Source organism: Tursiops truncatus, chromosome 5, assembly GCF_011762595.2.
Source record: "Tursiops truncatus isolate mTurTru1 chromosome 5, mTurTru1.mat.Y, whole genome shotgun sequence".
NCBI lineage: Eukaryota > Metazoa > Chordata > Mammalia > Artiodactyla > Delphinidae > Tursiops > Tursiops truncatus.
Genome location: NC_047038.1, coordinates 52666159 through 52688748, shown reverse-complemented (window position 1 = coordinate 52688748; position 22590 = coordinate 52666159). Strand labels below are relative to the sequence as shown.

At 35.1% G+C, this 22590-nt stretch overlaps 1 protein-coding gene and 1 non-coding gene across 7 annotated transcripts in view; one reads left to right on the top strand and one right to left on the bottom strand.

Moving 5' to 3' along the window:
* TBC1D19 (TBC1 domain family member 19) overlaps positions 1-22590 on the bottom strand; it is a 197611-nt gene that overhangs the window by 121551 nt on the left and 53470 nt on the right. For 5 of the 6 annotated variants that reach the window (XM_073805135.1, XM_019928045.3, XM_033856907.2 and 2 more), the window contains 4 exons: positions 8772-8846; positions 7539-7602; positions 6324-6370; positions 2326-2436 (listed from right to left, as the gene is read on the bottom strand). In XM_073805135.1, the coding sequence (XP_073661236.1) occupies positions 2326-2436; positions 6324-6370; positions 7539-7602; positions 8772-8846 (297 nt within the window). The remainder of the gene's footprint in view (positions 1-2325; positions 2437-6323; positions 6371-7538; positions 7603-8771; positions 8847-22590) is intronic. The other variant, XM_033856908.2, reaches the window with a different exon arrangement.
* LOC117312501 (U5 spliceosomal RNA) lies at positions 7047-7162 on the top strand. Its single transcript, XR_004526825.1, has one exon. It is a non-coding gene; the product is annotated as a U5 spliceosomal RNA (small nuclear RNA).

Below are 22590 nucleotides of genomic sequence, written 5' to 3'. Positions count from 1 at the left end.
TGATTCTGTTTCTGTAGTGATTAACACACCTCTGGTCTTCTGTGAGGGAGGAGGAGTCACCGGAATATGCAGGATGAGAAGAGTCCGGGGGTCTTAACCCTTCCTGATACAGACTTTTACACAATCTCCACTTTCAGCCCTATGTCTCCTCAGAGACTCTATAACATGTGGTATCTCCAATTCTTGATCCTTTCCAAAGTTCAAGGGAGAAAAATCATCTGGCTTTTTGTATCAGTCAGAGTCCCGTCAAGAAATAGAAACCATACCAGAAATGTGAACAGGGAAAAACAGAATTAGCAAATGCAGAAAGGAACTATGACTTCTAAGCAGGAGGGTGAACCAAGAAGGAACTAAGAACTCAGGAAAGGGTCCCCCAGTGCCCTCAAGACTGAGATTCAGACTTTTAAGGAGAGGGTATGCCTGCCACAGGAATGTGCAGACCAGAGGTGAAGAAAAACCTTGCCAGAGAGTACAGGCTGGAGCTGGTTGACTGAGGGCTGCCAAGGTGAGTGCTACTGGGTCTTCTGTTTGCTGATCTGCTGGCTTCTGTACATGGAAAGCCCCTTTCTCCTGCTATTGTCTTGCAATGTCCCTCCAGAATCCTCTATTGACAAAGCCTAACATCAAGCTAGTTTGCAAAAAAGAAATGTTTAGAAGGTCCAGCTCCAGTATAATAAAACAGAGCAAAAAAGGCAGATTTGCAAAACTACAATGAAGTATCACTTCACACTGGTCAGAATGGTCATCATCAAAAAGTCTATAAATAATAAATGTTGGAGAGGGTGTGGAGAAAAGGGAACCCTCCTACACTGTTGGTAGGAATGTAAATTGGTACACCTGTTGTGGAAAACAGTATGGAGGTTCCTTAAAAAACTAAGAATAGAGTTACCATATGATCTAGCAATCCCACTCCTGGGCATATATCAGGAAAAGACAAAAACTCTAATTTGAAAATATATTTGCATTCCAATGTTCATAGCAGCACTATTTATAATAGTCAAGATATGGAAGCAACCTAAGTGACCATCAACAGATGAATATATAAAGAAGATGTGGTATATATATATATATATATATATATATATATATATAAAATGGAATATTGCTTACCATAAAAAAGAATGAAATATTACCATTTGCAGCAATATAGATGGATCTAGAGATTATCATACTAAGTGAAGTAAGCCAAAGACAAATATTATATGATATCACTTATATGTGGGATCTAAAAAAATAATACAAATGAATTTATTTACAAAACAGAAACAGACTCACAGACATAGAAAACAAACTTATAGTTACCAAAGGGGGATAAATTAGGAGTATGGGATTAACAGATATACACTACTATATATAAAATAAACAACAAGGATTTACCCTATAGCACAGGGAACTATATTCAATATCTTGTAATAACCTATAATGGAAAAAAAATCTGAAAAAGAATATGTGTGTGTGTGTAACTGAGTCACTTTGCTGTACCCCTGAAACTAATACAATATTGTAAATCAACTATACTTCAATTTTTAAAAAAGGTAGATTTGGAGCTGAAAGATAATAAATTGATTACTGTCACACTTGTCATCCATACCTCCCACCTTTTAGAGGCATTAAGGCTTGACCATCTTCATGTTCGCGTCATTCTTCATTCTCCCATCAGCTCTCTATCTTAATACTTTAAAGCTTAGAGTTACAAGTTGTTTCCTACTTTCACCAAAGACAGTATTTACATTTCTGCGCTCCTTATCGTTTTGGGGTAATTAACAAAAGAAGGAGTGATGGTAATTTCTTAACTCCTTTATCAGGAAATCTTCCCACCTTTCTATAATTACTCTATTTTTAAACTAACGACCTTATCAAATTGTGACAGTCTCCAGAGCAAAGACAGCCTTTAACTCATCTTATGTTCTTTTATCTCCCTCAGTGTCTCACCATGTCATGAGCTTAATAAAGGTTGGGTGAATTAAATGAAATGTACATTCTTTAAAAAAAATTTTTATAAAATTCATAATTTGTTTCAATCAGTTTTACAGCCATACATCAGGCACTCAAATTCCAACAAGTTGTCTTATAAATCTATGCTGTTTATTAAAATAAGAAATAAGCAAAAGCATTTATAGGTCAAGGAAAGCTCATCTTTAATCCTACTAGCAAAGCAACTCACTCTCTATACAACATACTTACAATAAAAAAGAAACTTTTCATTTTATTCATTTATTTAATGAGCAGATTGTCCTACTGCTTTAGACATATGCTGCACTAAAATATATTTCTAATAGTTGCCCTCTAAAATATGTTAATTTATTTTTAAATGCCTATACTTACCAATTCAGGGATGTCTTTTACTTTGAGAGGAACTTGGATTAAACCCAAATGAGTCCTGAAACTATGAGAATCACCATTTTCATAATTTGGGTTGCGAAGATTAATTAAAACCTTTAAAAACAAATCCAACATAATTGGTTAGTTTCTTTATTGACTATTTACACTTACAAAATTGGTAGTAATAACCTTAGTATATATCACAAGATTAAAAACTATCTGGGTTATGCATATACTTTAATTACATTCTGAAAACTAAAATTGTATTAAAATGTTAAAATACTATAAATATGTTTTTAATTTAATATTCCAACAGATGATCTACCATATAAAACTAAAAAATTAAAAATTTAGTTAGAAAGAAAAACTTTCTGATGGTAAAAAGAATTGTTTGATTATATTTTACCAGGGAAAATGACAGAAAAATTTAAATTGCTTGATTGTAATATTTGCCAGGAAAAATTTTAGAACCAACTCTAACTCTTTTAAAAAACAGATACTGACAAGGTTTATAGAAAGACAGTGAATAACATCATAAGGTTTTGCCGATAAACCGAACCCAAAGGGAAAAAAAATTTTTCAGAGGCCAAGCTAACAAGAAAGATGGATTTATATATTTTTCAAAATTAACTAGATTAAAAAAAAACTTAGATATTTGCACAGCCTTTACTCTAGGAATCTCACTTCTATCAGTATGATTATGGAAATAATTAAAGCTGTTTGCAGAGACAGTGCAGAAAAAAACATCAAGGAAGTACTGTTCTCTTATAAAACAGAAAAACATGAGACAACTTAAATATTCCATGAGAGGAAATTACCTAAATAAATTATGTTTAATTTGTACAAAATACAGTGTAATATGCCTCAATTAATATCAGAATATGTTTATTAAATTAAAAAGTTACAGTATAGTAGTATTTATTGCTCTATGATGACATTATGAGTAATTTCTGTTTTAAATTTTCTTCTTACATATATTTTCTTATTTTTCTTACAACACACATTTTGGGGAGAGAATAATAATAATTTCAAAAATATTTAAAAATTGAAACTGTTGAGGGAAAGAAACCACCAAGAATCCAAGGAAGGAGATTATAATGACAGAAACACTATCATATCTGAAGAAGGCATTCATAAACTGATAACTAATGGCTGATAAAATGCAATATGCTATAAGGTCAAAAGAGTTTCCTAAAATTGCAAACACTAAATTGAAACTAAAAATATCAAAGGTATTTGTTTAAAAAAAAAGAAAAAAGAAGATTTAGCAAAGAATCAACAGTGTTAAATACAGACTAATATAGAATAACACAATTTTAGTCTAATTACACAAATAAGGCATCATACTTGCATGGGAAACTCAAAAACACAGAATTGAAAAGAAAAAGAAACTATGAATATGTGGGCAATAGAAAAGAGAAAATATTAGAAAAGCAGAAACTATAACTAAGGAAATGATTATAGAAAATTTGCTTGAGTTAAAGAAGAATCTCAGCATGACTAATAAAAGGATCAATTCAGCAACAGTCCTGAAGGCCACAGAACACTATGATTATTAAGGAGAAAACAGTTAAAGACAACCATAAAAAGATTACATGAAATTTAAGTGCTAGAAAAGGAAAGAGTTTGGGAGAAATCTTTAATAAGCTAAGAGAAATAATGCTAGCACCATAAAGGCAGTTTCAAACCAAAGTAATTTTTCTTTAAAGTTAAAAAGATACTGCTTACAATTCTAAAAGGCCTGAAATAATTTCTAACAATGTTCTATGCTGGCAAACTGGTATCAGAGACAACAGGTTCAGAAAAGAAAAAAATAAATAAAATGTGAAAGATTCAATCATTCGTTTACTCATTCACTCAACACGTTTACTGAGCCATGATGTGCTAAGCACTGTTCAACCTGTTGGAGAGAGAACAGTTAAAGATAGGATCAGCTTGCAGCTGCAGCTGGTTTATGGTAGCTCTATCTTATCTTCAGGGTTACCTGGACATCTAGTAGCAACCCTTGGCCAAGATGGGGTAAAATGCGCTAACTAGTCATTTATAATGCGCTATTTAATGTCCCCTGGAGGAACTCCATATCAGTTTATTTACATTGTTTATTGAAAATGTACAGATTGCTGGTTTACATCTGAATTACCAGTGGGGTATAAAAGACCCCTCAGAAAACTTGTGCCTTGACTCCCAAGACCGAAGTATCTTGCATGTACCTTGGAGATTCATAACCCAAAGACAAAGTGCATCCTGTGCAACTGAGAAAGGGGCCTGGGAGATGTGTCTGGAAATTCCCATCTCTTTGTATTTTCTTTCTCTTGCTGAAAGAAAGCCTTATGTGGGTGTATTCTTGTGGGTGAAGTCTTGTTGAGCCTTTTCAATTATCTGACTTGACTCTGTAATTGTTGCAGCAGTGAACAAAACTTCCGTCTAATAGGATAAGGCAGGCAATAAGCCAAATAGAAAAATAGTATGTTATATGATGCTAAATACTATGGAGAAAAACAAAGTAGGAAAGGGCTATAAGGAGTTCCAACCAGGGGAGCCAGGGAAAAGTTTGCTGAGAAGGCAACATTTTTGTGTGTGTGTATGTGTTTGAATTTTTTCCATGAATATTTTTTAATTGAAATAAAAAATAATTGAAATATAGTTGATGTACAATATTATGTTAGTTTTAGGTGTACTGCAAAGTGATTTGACATTTGCATACATTGTGAAATGATCACCACAATAACTCTAGTAACCATCTGTACCCATATTATACCCATATAATATCCAATATTATTGACCATATTCTTTATGTTGAGAATGTGACATTTAAGCAAAGAAATAAGGAGTGAGGGGAATGTACACACAAGTATCTGGGGGAAAAGCACTGCAGGCAGAGAAAAGAAGGAGCAAAAGGCCCTCACAAATGGGCGGAAGCCAAGGTAAAGCAAGGAGGCTAAAATAGCTGGAGTAGAACAAATCAGGAGAAAAAGTAATAGGAGATGAACTCAGAGAGGTGGTGGGGTAACAGACCAAGCAGGATATTTTAGGCCACTGTCATGACTTTGGTTTTTAAGTAGAAGGAGATAGGAAGCACCTAGATAACAGAAGAGTGGCTTCTTCAGAATTGTACTTACAAGTCTTCCTCTAGAAACTCTGCTAAGAACAAAAGGACAGATTCTAGGTGGGCAGCTTAGAAGCAGAAAGAGCAATTAAGAGGCTACTGAAATAGTCCAGACAAGAGATGGCTGCTTGGACCAGTGAAATAGGAATGATCCTAGTAAGAAGTGGATGGATTCTGGATATACTTCAAAGGTAAAGCTGAAAGGATTTGCTGATGGATTACATGTAAGGTACAAGAAAAAAAGTGTAATCAAAGAGAGGTGAATTAAAATAATTAGTGAGTTGTAACTGCCTACTGAAGAGTTCCACTTGAATGCTCAATATGCCTCTCAAACTTAAATAAGCTCATCATCTTCACTAATGGACCTGTTTCTCCTCCTGTATTCTCTATCTCAAGGGCAAGTTACCTCTGCCCAGTTACCCAATCTAGACACTTAAAGGTTATCTTTGTTTTTTTTTCCCTCATGCGCTTTAGATCTAATCAGTTCCCAAATCTTCCTTAAAATCTCTCAAGTCTGTTGAATTCTTTCCATTTTGAATGCTGTTCTCTTAGTTCAGACCTTTATCATGCCTTGCCTGAACTACTAGAACAGGAAGGAAATAAAAAAGGAAACAATTCACTGAGCACCTATATGTGCCAGGAAGCAGGCTACATGATTTACAGTCACTATTTTTTAATCAAATCTTCCTGATTTACTTCCCTCTAATTTTTCCACGCTCCAATGTATTTTCCAAGAGCAATTTCCAAATATAATATAATCATGTTATTCCACCATTTCAGTGGCTCTGGGGCTTTTTACATGGTGATTCCTCTGCCTGGAGATGTTTTTATACCATCATTTCTTTTGCATTTTTACCTCATTAATATATATATATATTTAGCCAATAGAACCTACCTCGAGAAAATCCTTAGGTGCATAAACAGGCCTGAAAAGGCTTAAATCTAGAATTAATAAGATAGATTAAAACAAAATTTCAATTATAACATAAAAATTCTTATTAATAATAAATTGTAATGATTCTTTCATATGTTGCTATGCAGCTAGATTAATTCAAACATTTGCAGAATATCAGTTATTTGTCATACATTGTGTTAAGTATTGAGCCAATAAAAATAAAAAGGTAGTCCCTTCCCTTGACAGCCTAGATGACATACTCTAGAAGAAATAAAGAGTCCCCCCTTTGATAAATTTGTAATAGGTTATTTGTAGTTGAATTGAAAAACAATGTCAGTATAATATGAAAGTTCTATATGAGAACAGAGAATTCTATATGAGAATTCTCAAAGTACTTAGAATACAAACAATGCATTCTTAGTGAATTCCTGTAGTTGTATTGAACTGTTCTCCCTTTTGAACTTCTATAACACACTGCTCCCTTTATTATGGCACAATTTCTTGCCCAGTACCCACCCGCCTCAACTTTCTTTTAAGAAGGAGTAGTGAGGATTATGTACATGTCTACCTAAACAATTTTATATATGTATCTGTTTATCACAGTAAATGCTAGAGTTCTCACTCATTATATGTTTATAAAATTGATTGACTCAATTTTAAACATTAAAATGAACCAAAATAAATTCTTAAAAACATTTTAGAAGTATTAAAACTGTTCCACATATACTCTGGTTTCTCTTCAGATCAAATAAATCGCTTGCCTTTTACTAAAGATTTTCGTGGAGAGAAACAAATCTGAGTGTTTAATAAACTTTTTGAGGCCTTGCTTTGGCAGGGCTAGTAAAAAAAAAACCAAACTTTTCCACATTTAATCCATCTTTAACATCTCAATGTAATTAAAGTTTGAAAAAGATTTGTCTATGAAATCCACTGAATGATTTAATTTACCCTTTTATAAAAATGTTTTCAAATGCTGCTTTAAAAGAAGATAACTGATTTAAATATCCTCAAAATAATGGAGAACACTGACCAAAGTTAGGAATTTTAAACTGCAAAGTAGAAGTTTAAGCAAAAAAAATCAGATGATAGTAAATTAGTGGAGAGGGAAAGTTGCTGTCTTTCCAAAAAAATTGTTAATATTGTTATTTTGGATTCACAATTAAGAAGGCAATTTTTTTTCCCACTACCACATTTTGAAAAGAGTTTTACATATACCTGGCTCATCAGTTCCCATTTCATTCCATTTATTGAGAAGTTCTTTCTGTTCTCCAACTGGCCTCTAAAAAAGGTAATTTTGAAATTGATTTTGTTTTGTGAAGTTAAGCAATGAAGCTGAAAAATAAGAATCAATACCTTATCTAAAAGCTTAAGTAAGCTACCATAACACAAGAAAAAATAATTTCATTACATATGGTTAGCTTCTTAGGGAATTACACTTAAATTACATTATTTAACTATTACATTATACAGTAGTCTCAGTGGCTCAGTTACAATGTGGTGCTAATGAGTCCAAGAATAGAAGGTAAATGATCTGTGCTGGCTAGTAAAATTTCACAGAGAAAAACTGCTCCTCAGCCAGATACTGCATCTCTTACCCCATCCAGCAATCTGAGAAATGCATTGCAAGGGGGACTGGCCAAGAGAGTGTGACTGTGAATCAGTAGCACCATCTTCCTATATGAAAGACGATATATTCTACAATACTACATATTTAGACAGTTTTTCATATAAACTTATCTTTTTTTTTACACCATCCTTCTGGTGCCTTCAGTGACTTGTGCTTGGATATTATCCAAAGTACATTCACTATATCCTGTCCAACAGCAGGAAATAAATAGCAGGTTGGGAGAATGAAGTGAAGAGAAACGTTCTCTCCTACTCATGAGCAGCTATAAAGAATCCAGAATATTTCTCAAGTGGCTTTTCTCTCCTTTTTCACCTCTCCCCTCTCGAAGCCCAGAGTGACAGATAAATGTTGAGTATTAGATCTAAATAGTTGTGCAGAGATGACAAATCATTCAAGTAAGGAGACTAAAGGTAATTAAAATCTTTAAAGTGTATTTATAAGACAAATCTCCAAATCACCTATACTGCAGAGTCTATATTTATTCTCAAGATATAGGTTTATTACAAAAAGCACTACAGCATACATAATAGAAACCTATATAAACTACATCCACATAATTGGCCTTTCACAGATTTTTGTTTCAAAACAAACTGATATACTAGTAATAAAAAAAGATAAATCTGCCTGACAGTTATTTCATGATACTTCCTAGTACTTGATTCACAAAAAAATACTTAAATGTTAAAAGTACTTTCCGTGCTCTCTGGTGACTTAGATGGATGGGAGGGAGGTCCAAGAGGGAGGGGATATATGTATACATAATAGCTGATTCACTTCGTTGTAAAGCAACTATACTCCAATCAAAAAAAAAAAAAAAGTACCTTTCGTGCCAATGGGATACTCAATTCAGTGCACATACTATTTAAACTCTTCAAAATTCTTTTTTCCCAACTTCCCTGAAACATAAGGAACAATCTATTATTATTTCTGGTTAACAGTACCAAAACTGATTTTAAAACATTAAAGATGTTATGAGCTATATAGAAATGGTGAAGTTGGTTGAGATTGGTTATCTTTATTCATTAGTTTACTCAACAAATATTGATTACTGCCTACTATGCGCAGGATACTATCCTTAGCGCTGTGAAGTAAGCTGTGAGTAACAGAAAGTCTCCGTCCTCATGGAACTGACGTTCTAGTGGAGGATGGGAATGAAGATAGACAAAAAAAATAAATCAACAATCAGATGGTGATAAACATTACAAGGGAAAACAGCAGATAATAAAAAGGTAAGTTAGATTTAAGCATTTTATAAATGTTTGATACTCAGGAATCCCATTAATGACCTAGTAAAATAAAATTTTACAGAAATTGTTATATTATAATTTTTCCAAACATGATATTTTACCCTAAATACTTCACCATGAATTTTCTAAGAATAAGAACTTTCTCCTACATAACCACATTACCACTGTCACACCTAAAAACACTAACAATAATATTTCATATTATCTAATATTTAGTCCATATTCAAAAATTTCCAATTATCCCCAAAAATGTCTTTATATTTTTTAAAATCCTGGATCCATTAAAATTGAATGCATTACATTACATTTGGTTGTTCTGTCTCATTCCTTGCAGCTTAATCTAGAGTGCTTTCATCCTTTTCTTTTTCATATCGACTTTTTTGAGGAGTCCAGACCACTCGTCTTTTATGTATCACAATCTGGATTGGTCTTACTACTTTTTCACAGTATTTATTACATTTCTTGTAAACTTGAAATAATAAGTTAATTTTAATGGTCAGTCATAAATGGATTACCCATATATACCATATTTTAGTAAACTATTCTTTTTAATGCCAAGCTAAAATGCCATAATTTTTGGTCTTTTTATTAAAATATGCCTACAGACCACTTCTGACTCACTAAAACCAAAATAAAATAATGCCAAAGCTCCAAAATTTAACCCAAATGAGGAGAAAAGGAGAGAATTATATATTACATTACCCATAAAGGACAGTTACAACCAGACAATAAAAGCAGAATAATAATAGCTCCATTATGTGATTGTTATAAAGATTAAAGTACTTTGAACAGTGACACAATAATGATAATCATTCAATAATTGATAGCTTTTACTACAGCTATCATTATTCAGAGCTTCTTTAATACACATATTTAAATACATTACTCTCTATCTGGAATAAACCCTCCATGCTCTCCTCCCATCCCAACATACTCATTCCTACATTATCTGAATAAATTTTATTCACCTTCCAGGTCTTTACCTCTATTAAGCCTTCTCTTACCTGGCCCCTCATCCCAGATAATATTCGGTACCTTTGCTTATGGGTTCTCACAGCACCTCTTCCTTCACCTATCATAGCACATATCACACTTTGTCTAGCACATAATAAATTCTCAATAATTGAACAGATTTTACCCTAAGTTATGTTGCAAGCATTTAAAAATAATCTGATACAACTGCCTAAGCAATGAATGAATAGGAAAAAAATCATCTATAGGAGGAATACAGAACTGTGTGAAATGCATGAGGCTTAATTTACTAAATATGTAGAAATAGGTTTTCAAGAATAAAAGAATACTCTTAATATATTGCATGAAATACTGCCCATACCGTGTGATCCCACCTCCTTCCCACCCTGGGCAGGTAATCCGGCCCCGCCCCAGCTGTGGCCCCTGGCTGCAGAGAAGTCTGAAACGCAGGTGCCCTGCCAGGGCCTGAGTGGCCATCCCCCCCACCGCCGGCAGACCCGGAGCAGCCTGTATAGGGGACACAGGTTCGATCCCTGTCCAGGAAGATCCCACATGCCGCAGAGCAACTAAGCCCGTGCACCACAACTACTGAGCCTGAGCTCTAGAGCCCATGAGCCACAACTACTGAAGCCCATGCTCCAGGAGCCCATGCTCCACAACAAGAGAAGCCACTGCAATGAGAAGCCCGCACACCACAACGAAGAGTAGCCCCCGCTCACCACAACTAGAGAAAGCTCATGCACAGCAACAAAGACCCAAGGCAGCCAAATAAATAAATAAAATTAATAAAAAATTTTTAATTGCATGAAATACCCCCAAAACGAATTCCATTTACTGGCTTATTTTCAATTCTTTCTCTTTTCTTTTCTTTTTTTTTAACTGTAAAAAGTTCTCTTAGATCCAAGACTTAAAATACATTTGGGTACATTATTCATGACCAAACTTTAATTACTGCAATATAACCCACTTCCACCCTCAACATCCTTATCCCCAATTTATCTAGATAAATCTTATTCAAGGTTCAGATCTCAGCTTAAAAATAATTTCCTCTAATAAGCCTTCTGTCACTTACTCCCCCAACTCCAGATTGTTGGGGGAGCAGGTATGAGAAAGTTTAATTTAAAAAACTGTAATTTTAATTCAGCCATTACTATAAAACTAAAATTTGCATAAGATTAAAAAGTCAGTCCCTGAATTTGTATTACTTATCCTATTATATAAAGAACTAAATTTCTAGCTATTGAATTATGATTCCAAAAATTCTCATTTTCAACCACTAATAAGAGGGCTCTTGAGTTGATAAAAAGAAAATAACTCTAAGATATAAAAACAAAATTAAAGTTACAAGAGACAGCAATGTGTGGCTTATACACAGTGCATATTTTCAAGACTGCAATACACCATTTTAATACAACATAAAACCTACTAAAAACTCAAACATGAAGACCATTTAAAATAGAATGATACTTTCTGTAATTATACCTTGATAAGATATTCTGAAACATGTTTACCTTATCCTTTAAAAAATTATTCTAACAAAACATCTCTCCAGGTGTTTTCAATAAAGTACAATTTCAAGTGATTAATCATAGTTCTCCTAAATGGATATCCCACTTTACCAAGTATTTCAACTTACCAAATTTAAATTTAATGTTACATGTAATATACAGAGAAACTAGTTAAGAAAAAAGTTACAAAGAAAAGAAATTAGATATTAGAAGAAAGCATTCTGAATGAAAATAATTTAGGAAACAGAGCTATGTGATTTTCATTTGTTTACATGTGTTATTTTATTAATCCTGTGAGATATGTATCATTACCCTCATTTTACAAATAAGGAAACTTTTTAAAAGAACACCTGAGAGTAGAATGGAAAAGAATATTAAGAACTGAAGCAATGCTGCACAAAGTTTTACTCAATTATTTTTTCTGTGCTCTGCAACTAAAGCAGAAACTTGGAAATGGGGACTTCCCCGGTTGTCCAGTGGTAAAGAATCTGCCTTACAATGCAGGAGATGCGGGTTTGATCCCTGGTTGGGGAACTAAGATCCCACATGTCAGGTGGCAACTAAGCCCGCGCACCACATCTACTGAGCTCGCCCGCCTCAGCGAGAGAGCCTGCGTGCCACAAACTATAGAGCCCATGCACTCTGGAGCCCACGTGCCACAACTACAGAGCCCACATGCTCTGGAGCCTGTGCACCACAACTAGAGAGAAACCCATGCACCACAACAAAGAGCCCATGCACAACAACGAAAGATCCCGCATGCCGCAACTAAGATCTGATGCAGCCAAAAAAAAAAAAAAAGGAAACTTGGAAATGATCCAGAAGAGAAGAACAACTTAAAACTGAGAGAAGGAAAGAGGAAAAGGATGTTCAATTCAGAAAAAATCAAATTTTTATGGCTAGAAAAGGGGGAAATGAGGTGTAACAGCTGAGTTTTCAAATAATGAAAAGACATAGATTCAACAAATGTTTATTGTGCACCTATTAAACACATGTCACTAAAAGATGAAAGCATCCCTGTAGTGAGGGTGGGGAGGATAAGACAGAAACAAATAATATAAGCTGCAAAAAGTTCATAAGGGCTACACCAGTCTATATGTCATAAACCAAAGAAAACATAAAACAATAAGCAAGCAATAGGAAGCCAGGTATATCAAAACTTCTAGTTGACAACAGAACACATACCACTTCCTTGAAAATCCTAAAAATAATGAAAGAAAAGCGACCCCAGTGGTTGGCCACTTCCCTACTCCCTGTTCCATATCTATGGCAAGGTTGGCAGGATTTTTCCAAGGTACGCCTTGCAAGAACTTCAGTCAGATGGTCAGAAGTCATTTCATAGAAGTCTTGGATGGTCAGAGAAATCATTTGCTCAGACATCAGAAATAGTAATAGGATTTCCTGACAATGAGGACAAATCCAAGATGAAGCAAGCGGCTGCTTTTAAGCTGGGTCATCCTTTAGGTCATCCTCAAGAACACTAATCTTGAGTAAGTGGTATTCATTCATTCCTTTGTCTCACTGACTAACATGTACTGAATGCTTTCTATCTATAAAGCACAAAGCTCAGACCAGTGAGTAAATGTTATAAGGAGCATGTAACCATTTAACACAAGCAAGAAACTTTCCAGCAAGTAAGAAGACTTAATCAAAATGGGTTAAGTCAGTGAAATTGTGAATTCCCTGTTTCCAGAAGCTCTCCACCAAAAGGAGACAAACTCTAGAGGTTGGACTGGATAAATGTGAAGGTCCACTTTAGCTCCAGTTTTACAGATACTTAATTTTTCTCAGGTCCTATTTCTGGAGGTGAATAAATAAGCTCTAAGTCTCAAAACTAAATGCTCAAAAAAAATCATAGTTATTTCTATGTTATTATTTAAGTAAAAATTTCAGTGTGTACCTAGCACCAAAAAAAAGTAGAAGTAGCAAATAAGTTATTGAAAAACGACAGTGCATTAATACAAAATAAGAAGAAAGTAATAGTTTCTACCCCAAAGACTTATAAAATAAAGATCTTTTAAAATGTTGTTTAAAAGGAAAATGAATGGCATTTTACATTTAAAATGTTTAAATAGGAAGACATTACCTTTTACCTAAACCCATATCCTCTCTAAATGAAATTATTGTTGCATTCTAATCAGTTTCCCTAATAATTGGAATCTATGGTATTAACTCAAAGTATTTCAAGAGTTTTATAAATACAGTAGTTTCTAAGCCATGAGAGGCAAAAGATTCACAAAAGAACTGCAACTGTATTGAAATCTTTAAATGGGTATTAACTATCACCTTGTTACTTTTTCATAGTCATGAAAATAAATAAGAAGTCATTAAAAAATACATAATAAATATATAACACGCAAACAACTATAAAATTATAAAGTTTAAAATTACTTTCTTCACCTTGAAAATAAAGTAAAACAAAATAATAATCATCCAGCTATCTAATGGAAAAAAGTTTTAGTAATTCTCCGATTATAAAAGTAACACATTTATTCAAGATAGTTGGAAAAACAATAATATGTAAAGAATAAAATAATAAATAAGCACTCATAGATTTCAATCAGCCAAAATAACCACTGTTACCATTTTATTCTCTTCATTGTTTTCTATGCATGAATGTGTACAATTGAGATGTATATGTGTGTATGAATATACACACGCATATATATACGTTTAATTAAAGCAGAATTATTTTGTTTTTATAGTTTGCTTTTCCATTTAAGATTATATCATATGCAATTTCCCATGTCATTATGTTTCTTCAAAAATGTCATTTCTGATGCCTGTATAACATTGTCTTTTGGAGTTTCCATGTTATATTTAAGCAGGCCCTATTGCTGTTCGTTTAGATGCCTTAAAATTTTTTACTATTATCATGAACATGAATTTCTGTGTTTCTCTGATTCTTTCCTTTAGAGTCTGAGAAATGAAATTACTAGGGATAAGGGTATGAATATTTTCTAAAAGGGAATACTTTGCAGTTTTTGATTATTCAATTCATTCATTATTTTAAAAAAATATCTATTGAGCGTCTACCATGGGCTAGGCACTATGCCAGATGTTGCAGATACAATTGTGAAAAGAGAGACACTGGCCCTGCTCCACAGAATCTAGTGATGATACAGACAACCCAAGTATTGTGGTGGGAAGTATAGGGTGCCTCCCATGTGGAAGATTGGAGAAACAGGATAAATATCTGAGTATCTGAGAACTAGGGGTCAGAAGTCCTTCCCAAAGAAACTATCATCTAACACAGGACCTGAAGAATATGCAGAAGTTAGCCAAAAATATGTGGGATTTGAGGGTAGGCAGTTTTGGGTAGAAGCAACAGCATGAGCACAGGTTCTCCTGCTGGGGAACAACTGAGGAGATCAAGGATGACTAGAGAGAGAGAACGTACGTGTGTGGAAGTGGGCATGGGAGTGGCAGTAGGGGGAGGGACAGTGTGAGGAGGCAAAAGATGAGACCTGAACAGTAAAAAAGGGGCAAGATCACTTATAGCCTTTTAAGCAAAAGTAAGGAATTGGAGCTCTATCCTAAAAGTCTTAGAGGTTTTAAGAAATGGAGTGACAATACAGAAGGCAGAAAGTCCAGTTAGGAAGGGGATGTGAATTGAACTAATATAAAACTAGCAAAATTCTCATTTTTGCTAAGGTTACTCGATTGACAGTGAATAGGATAAATTCAACCACGCAGCACATCTTGAGTTTGTCTGGGCATTTCTGGACTGGATACAGAAATAGGCTAAATATCGTCAGGTAGTGTAGATTCTGGAGCGGCTGTCCAGATTCAAATTCCAGGTCTTCCACTGAGTAGTTTGGTAAAGTTGGCCCCATCTAAGACCGTAAGAGTGACTCATTTCATAGAGTCAGCATAAATATTAAATGAGTGAATACTTGTAAAGCACTAGAATGGTACCTGGCACGTAATTAGAGCTCTATGTGCTTACTACTATTATCTCACAAGAAAACTTATGCACTTATATTTATCACACTGCATATAAGTTTCTTCAAATATTGCTTCCTGTGAAAGGTGTAGTAAAATAGTTCCCAAAGTATTTTACATGGAAATAGATTACATAAGTTTGAACACTAGATTAAATAAAAATTAAACGGTTTCTTTATTGCAGAACCTCTCTGAGCTGTTAACATGCCAAAAGAAATTGTAAGCAACAAAATTAAGGAGTATTAGATTTAAAAAAAGTATAAAATAAATATCCATGAGTCCCTATTGATAAAAATAAATGACTGAATAAATAAATAAATGGGGGAGAGGAGACAACTCTTCCATGAAGAAGAATTCCAAATAATTTCTGTAGATACTCCCCCCCTCAGGGAGATGGAACATAACTTCTCCTCAAGTGTGGACCATGACTTCCTTCCAGACGGTACAGTATACATACAAAGGGTAGGGGGGGGAAGAGTAGCTTTACAGTGGAAAAACCTCACAAATAATACCTCAATCAGGCAATCAAGGTCAACATCAACAGTGATATATCATACTGATAGTATATACCATGATATAATCTAATGACTATAAATGGCATTTTATATCTGTGATCTTCCTCCAAAAAACCCACAACCCTAGTCTAATAATGAGAAAAACATCAGACAAATTCCAAGAGAGGGATATTCTACAAAATACCTGACCAGTACTTCTCAAAACTGTCAAGGTCATCAAAAACAAGGAAAGTCTGAGAAACTGGCATAGCCAAGAGGAGCCTAAGGAGACATGACAACCAAATGTAATGTGGTATCCTGGATGGAATCCTAAAACAGAAAAAGGATATGAGGTTAAAACTAAGGAAATCTGAATCAAGTATAACTTTAGTTATTAATACTGTATTAATATTAGTTCACTAAGTGTAACAAACGTACCATAGTAATGTGAGATGTTAATAGGGAAACTGGGTACAGGTTCCATGGGAACTCTCTGTACCGTCTTCTCAATTTTTCTGTAAATCTAAAACTCTTGTAAAAAATCAAGTCCACTAAAAATAATAAATTGTGATTCACCAAGAGGAAAACAATGTGTACTTCCATCCCCAAACTTATTTGTCCCTGGAACCCCCTTTTATGGAGTATCTCTCAGGGCTAGGATTCAGTACAAAACACTCTGGAAAATGCTGATGCAGTATAAGGAGCCTCTTCCCCTCATCAGCCCAGAAAACTTCCTAGCCATCTTCCCTATAGCACATAGCACTTTCTACCTTATGTTATAGGTACATATGTCCAAGTCTTATTTCAATTATTAAATCATGAAGTTACCTGAAGGCAGAATCTGTATCTAATTTATTTCTGAATCTTCACAGCACATAGCAGAGTGTCTTCTACTCGTAGGCATTCAGTAAATATCTTTTAAGTAAATATTGTAATAATTGCTAGAAAGGATGGTAAATGCCTTTACTTATTGATTCATTATAAACTTACTAAGCTCCTGCTACATAAAGGTCAGTATACTAGAGGTAACAGTTACACAAAAGTTTTTAAAAATTGTTACTGCTTTCCAGAGGCTTATAGGAAAAGACAGAAAGATGCGTACAGAAATTACTATAATAGAATGCAATTTGTGAATGAAGGCCATGAAATGACAGTGTGCTACAAGAGTGCAAAAGAGGGAGAGATCCTTTCAACAGGGTAATAACAACGTCAGAGAAGAGACGCCATCTGAGTTGACACAAAATAGATGGGATTTACATAATGTAAAGCAGGCAGAGGGCTTTCCATGACAGGAAAACAAAGTAAGTGTTAAAGATGCAAGAGGAAAGGCAAAATGATTCACTTGGAATGGCAGAAACGGCAGTTATAAGACAGCAGAGACTGATAAAGTGGAAGGAGCAGCCGGGGACAGATAGTAAAACTCTTAAATGGTGGGCTGTGGAGTAGAAACGTCATTTGTTAGGCAATTGGCAATCACTGAAGGTCTGTTAGAAGGCAGTGAGACACATTATAAGGGTTCATCTGCTTGAGGTTAAAGTTAATAGAGTTGAAGGTACATAAGGAGAAAGACAGATTGAAAGTTGGTAGTTATAAAAGTTAGTAGTGAGGGACCTTCAAGATGGCAGAGGAGTAAGAGGTGGAGATTACCTTCCTCCCCACAAATAGATCAAAAATACATCTACATGTGGAACAACGCCTACAGAACACTTACTGAACATTGGCAGAAGACCTCAGACTTCCCAAAAGGCCTGAACGAGCAAGAGCCCGCTAATCAGCCGCTGTTTTAACCCTGTCCTGTCTGGGCAGGAACAGATGCCTGAGGGCGACCCACACACAGACATGGGGCCAAAACCAAAGCTGAACCCCAGGAGTTGTGCGAACAAAGAAGAGAAAGGGAAATTTCTCCATGCAGCTTCAGGAGCAGCAGATTAAATCCCCACAATCAACTTGAGGTACCCTGAATCTGTGGAATGCCTGAATAGACAACATCCCAAAATGGAGGCGGAGGACTTTGGGAGCAACTGTAGACTTGGGGTTTGGTGTCTGCGACTGACTTGTTTCTGATTTTTATGTTTATCTTAGTTTAGTTTTGAGCGCTTGTTATCATTGGTAGATTTGTTTATTGGTTTGGTTACTCTCTTTTTTAAAATTATTATTTATTTTAATAATTTTACTTATTTTTTTTTAAATTTATTTTTCTTTCTTTTTTTTCTCCCTTTTCTTCTGAGCCACGTGGCTGACAGGGTCTTGGTGCTCCAGGCCATATCAGGCCTAAGCCTCTGAGGTGGGAGAGACAAGTTCAGGACACTGGACCACCAGAGACCTCCTGGTCCCATGTAATATCAATCAGCGAGAGCTCTCCCAGAGATCTCAGTCTCAATGCTAAGACCCAGCTCCACTCAACGGCCAGCAAGTTCCAGTGCTGGATGCCCCATGCCAAACAACTAGCAAGACAGGAACACAATCCCACCCATTAGCAGAGAGGCTGCCTAAAAACATACTAAGTTCACAGACACCCCAAAACACACCACTGGATGTGGTCTGGCCCACCAGAAAGACAAGATAAACCCCCACTCACCAGAACACAGGCACCAGTCCCCTCCACCAGGAAGCCTACACAACCCACTGAACCAACCTCACCCACTGGGGGCAGACACCAAAAACAATGGGAATTACGAACCTGCAGCCTGCGAAAAAGAGACCCCCAAACACAGTATGTTAAACAAAATGAGAAGACAGAGAAATATGCAGCAAATGAAGGAGCAGGGAAAAAACCCACCAGACCAAACAAATGAAGAGGAAATAGGCAGTCTACCCGAAAAAGAATTCAGAATAATGATAGTAAAGATGATCCAAAATCTTGGAAATCGAACGGAGAAAATACAAGAAACGTTTAACACGGAACAAGAAGAACTAAAGAGCAAACAAACAATGACGAACACCACAATAAATGAAATTAAAAATTCTCTAGGAGGAATCAATAGCTGAATAACTGAGGCAGAAGAACAGATAAGTGACCTGGAAGATAAAATAGTGGAACTAACTACCGCAGAGCAGAATAAAGAAAAAAAAAAATGAAAAGAATTGAGGACAGTCTCAGAGACCCCTGGGACAATATTAAATGCACCAACATTCAAATTATAGGGGTCCCAGAAGAAGAAGAGTAAAAGAAAGGGTCTAAGAAAATATTTGAAGAGATTATAGTTGAAAACTTCCCTACCATAGTAAAGGAATTAGTCAGTAAAGTCCAGGAAGCGCATAGACTCCCATACAGGATAAATCCAAGGAGAAACACGCCAAGACACATATTAATCAAACTATCAAAAATTAAATACAAAGAAAAAATATTAAAAGCAGCAAGGGAAAAACAACAAATAACATACAAGGGAATCCCCATAAGGTTAACAGCTAACTTTTCAGCAGAAACTCTGCAAGCCAGAAGGGAGTGGCAGGACATATTTAAAGTGATGAAAGGGAAAAATCTACAACCAAGATTACTCTACCCAGCAAGGATCTCATTCAGATTAAACAGAGAAATTAAAACCTTTACAGGCAAGCAAAAGAGAATTCAGCACTACCAAACCAGAATTACAACAAATCCTAAAGGAACTTCTCTGGGCAGGGAACACAAGAGAAGGAAATGACCTACAAAAACAAACCCAAAACAATTGAGAAAATTGTTAATAGGAACATATATATTGATAATACCTTAAATGTAAATGGATTAAATGCTCCAACCAAAAGACATAGGCTGGCTGAATGGATACAAAAACATGACCTGTATATATGCTGTCTACAAGAGACCCACTTCAGACCTAGGGACACATACAGACTGAAAGTGAGGGGATGGAAAAAGATATTCCACACAAAAGGAAATCAAAAGAAAGCTGGAGTAGCAATTCTCATATCAGACAAAATAGACTTTAAAATAAAGACTGTTACAAGAGACCAAGAAGGACACTACATAACTATCAAGGGATCAATCCAAGAAGAAGACATAACAATTGTAAATACTTATGCACCCAACACAGGAGCACCTCAGTACATAAGGCAAATGCTAACAGCCATAAAAGGGGAAATTGACAGTAACTAAATCATAGTAGGGGACTTTCACACCTCACTTTTACCAATGGACAGATCATCCAAAATGAAAATAAATAAGGAAACACAAGCTTTACATGACACATTAAACAAGATGGACTAAACTGATATTTATAGGACACTCCATCCAAAAACAACAGAATACACATTCTTCTCAAGTGCTCATGGAACATTCCCCAGGATATATCATATCTTGGGTCACAAATCAAGCCTTGGTAAATTTAAGAAAATTGAAATCATATCAAGTATCTTTTCCGACCACAAGTCTATGAGACTAGATATCACTTACAGGAAAAAAGACAGTAAAAAATACAAACACATGGAGGCTAAACAATATGCTACTAAATAACCAAGAGATCACTGAAGAAATCAAAGAGGAAATCAAAAAATACCTAGAAACAAATGACAGTGAAAACATGACGACCCAAAACCAGTGGGATGCAGCAAAAGCAGTTCTAAGAGGGAGGTTTATAGCAATACAATCCTACCTCAAGAAAGAAGAAACATCTCAAATCAATAACCTAAATGTACACCTAAAGCAATTAGAGTAAGAAAAACAAGAAAACACCAAAGTTAGCAGAAGGAAAGAAATCATAAAGATCAGATCAGAAATAAATGAAAAAGAAACAAAGGAAATAGCACAGATTAATAAAACTAAAAGCTGGTTCTTTGAGAAGATAAACAAAATTGATAAACCATTAGCCAAACTCATCAAGAAAAAAAGGGAGAAGACTCAAATCAATAGAATTAGAAATGAAAAAGGAGAAGTAACAACTGACACTGCAGAAATACAAAGGATCATGAGAGATTACTACAAGCAACCATATGCCAATAAAATGGACAACTACAAGGAAATGGACAAATTCTTGGAAAGGTACAATTTTCCAAGACTGTACCAGCAAGAAATAGAAAATATAAACAGACCAATCACAAGTACTGAAATTGAAACTGTGATTAAAAATCTTCCAAGAACAAAAGCCAAGGACCAGATGGCTTCACAGGCAAATTCTATTATACATTTAGAGAAGAGCTAACACCTATCCTTCTCAAAGTCTTCCAAAATATAGCAGAGGGAAGAACACTCCCAAACTCATTCTACGAGGCCACAATCACCCTGATACCAAAACCAGTTAAAGATGTCACAATAAAAGAAAACTACAGGCCAATATCACTGATGAACATAGATGCAAAAAAACCTCAACAAAAAACTAGGAAACAAAATCCAACAGCACATTAAAAGGATCATACACCATGATGAAGTGGGGTTTATCCCAGGAATGCAAGGATTCTTCAATATATGCAAATCAATCAATGTGATACATCATATTAACAAACTGAAGGATAAAAAACATGATAATCTCAATAGATGCAGAAAAACCTTTCAACAAATTCAACACCCATTTATGATAAAAACTCTCCAGAAAGTAGGAATAGAGGGAACCTATCTCAAAATAATAAAGGCCATAAATGACAAACCCACAGCCAACATCATTCTCAATGGTGAAAAACTGAAACAATTTCCTCTAAAATCAGGAACAAGACAAAGTTGCCCACTCTCACCACCTTTATTCAACATAGTTTTGGAAGTTTTAGCCACAGCCATCAGAGAAGAAAAACAAATAAAAGGAATCCAAATCAGAAGAGAAGAAGTAAAGCTGTCACTGTTTGCAGATGACATGATACTATATAGAGAATCCTAAAGATGCTACCAGAAAACTATCAGAGCTACTCAATGAACATGGTAAAGTAGCAGGATACAAAATTAATGCACAGAAATCTCTTGCATTCCTATACACTAATGATGAAAAATCTGAAAGAGAAATTAAGGAAACGATCCCAGTTACCACTGCAACAAAAAGAATAAAATACCTAGGAATAAACCTACCTAAGGAGACAAAAGACCTGTATGCAGAAAACTATAAGACACTGATGCAAGAAATTAAAAATGATACCAACAGATGGAGAGATATACCATGTTCTTGGATTGGAAGAATCAACATTGTGAAAATGACTATACTACCCAAAGCAATCTACAGATTCAATGAAATCCCTATCAAACCACCAATGGCATTTTTCACAGAACTAGAACAAAAAAATTCACAATTTGTATGGAAACACAAAGACCCCGAATAGTCAAAGCAATCTTGAGAGTGAAAAACAGAGCTGGAGTAATCAGGCTCCCTGACATTGGACTATACTACAAAGCTATAGTAATCAAGAGAGCATGGTACTGGCACAAAAACAGAAATATAGATCAATGGAACAGGATAGAAAGCCCAGAGATAAACCCACGCACATATGGTCACCCTATCTTTGATACAGGAGGCGAGACTATACAATGGAGAAAAGACAGCATCTTCAATAAGTGGTGCT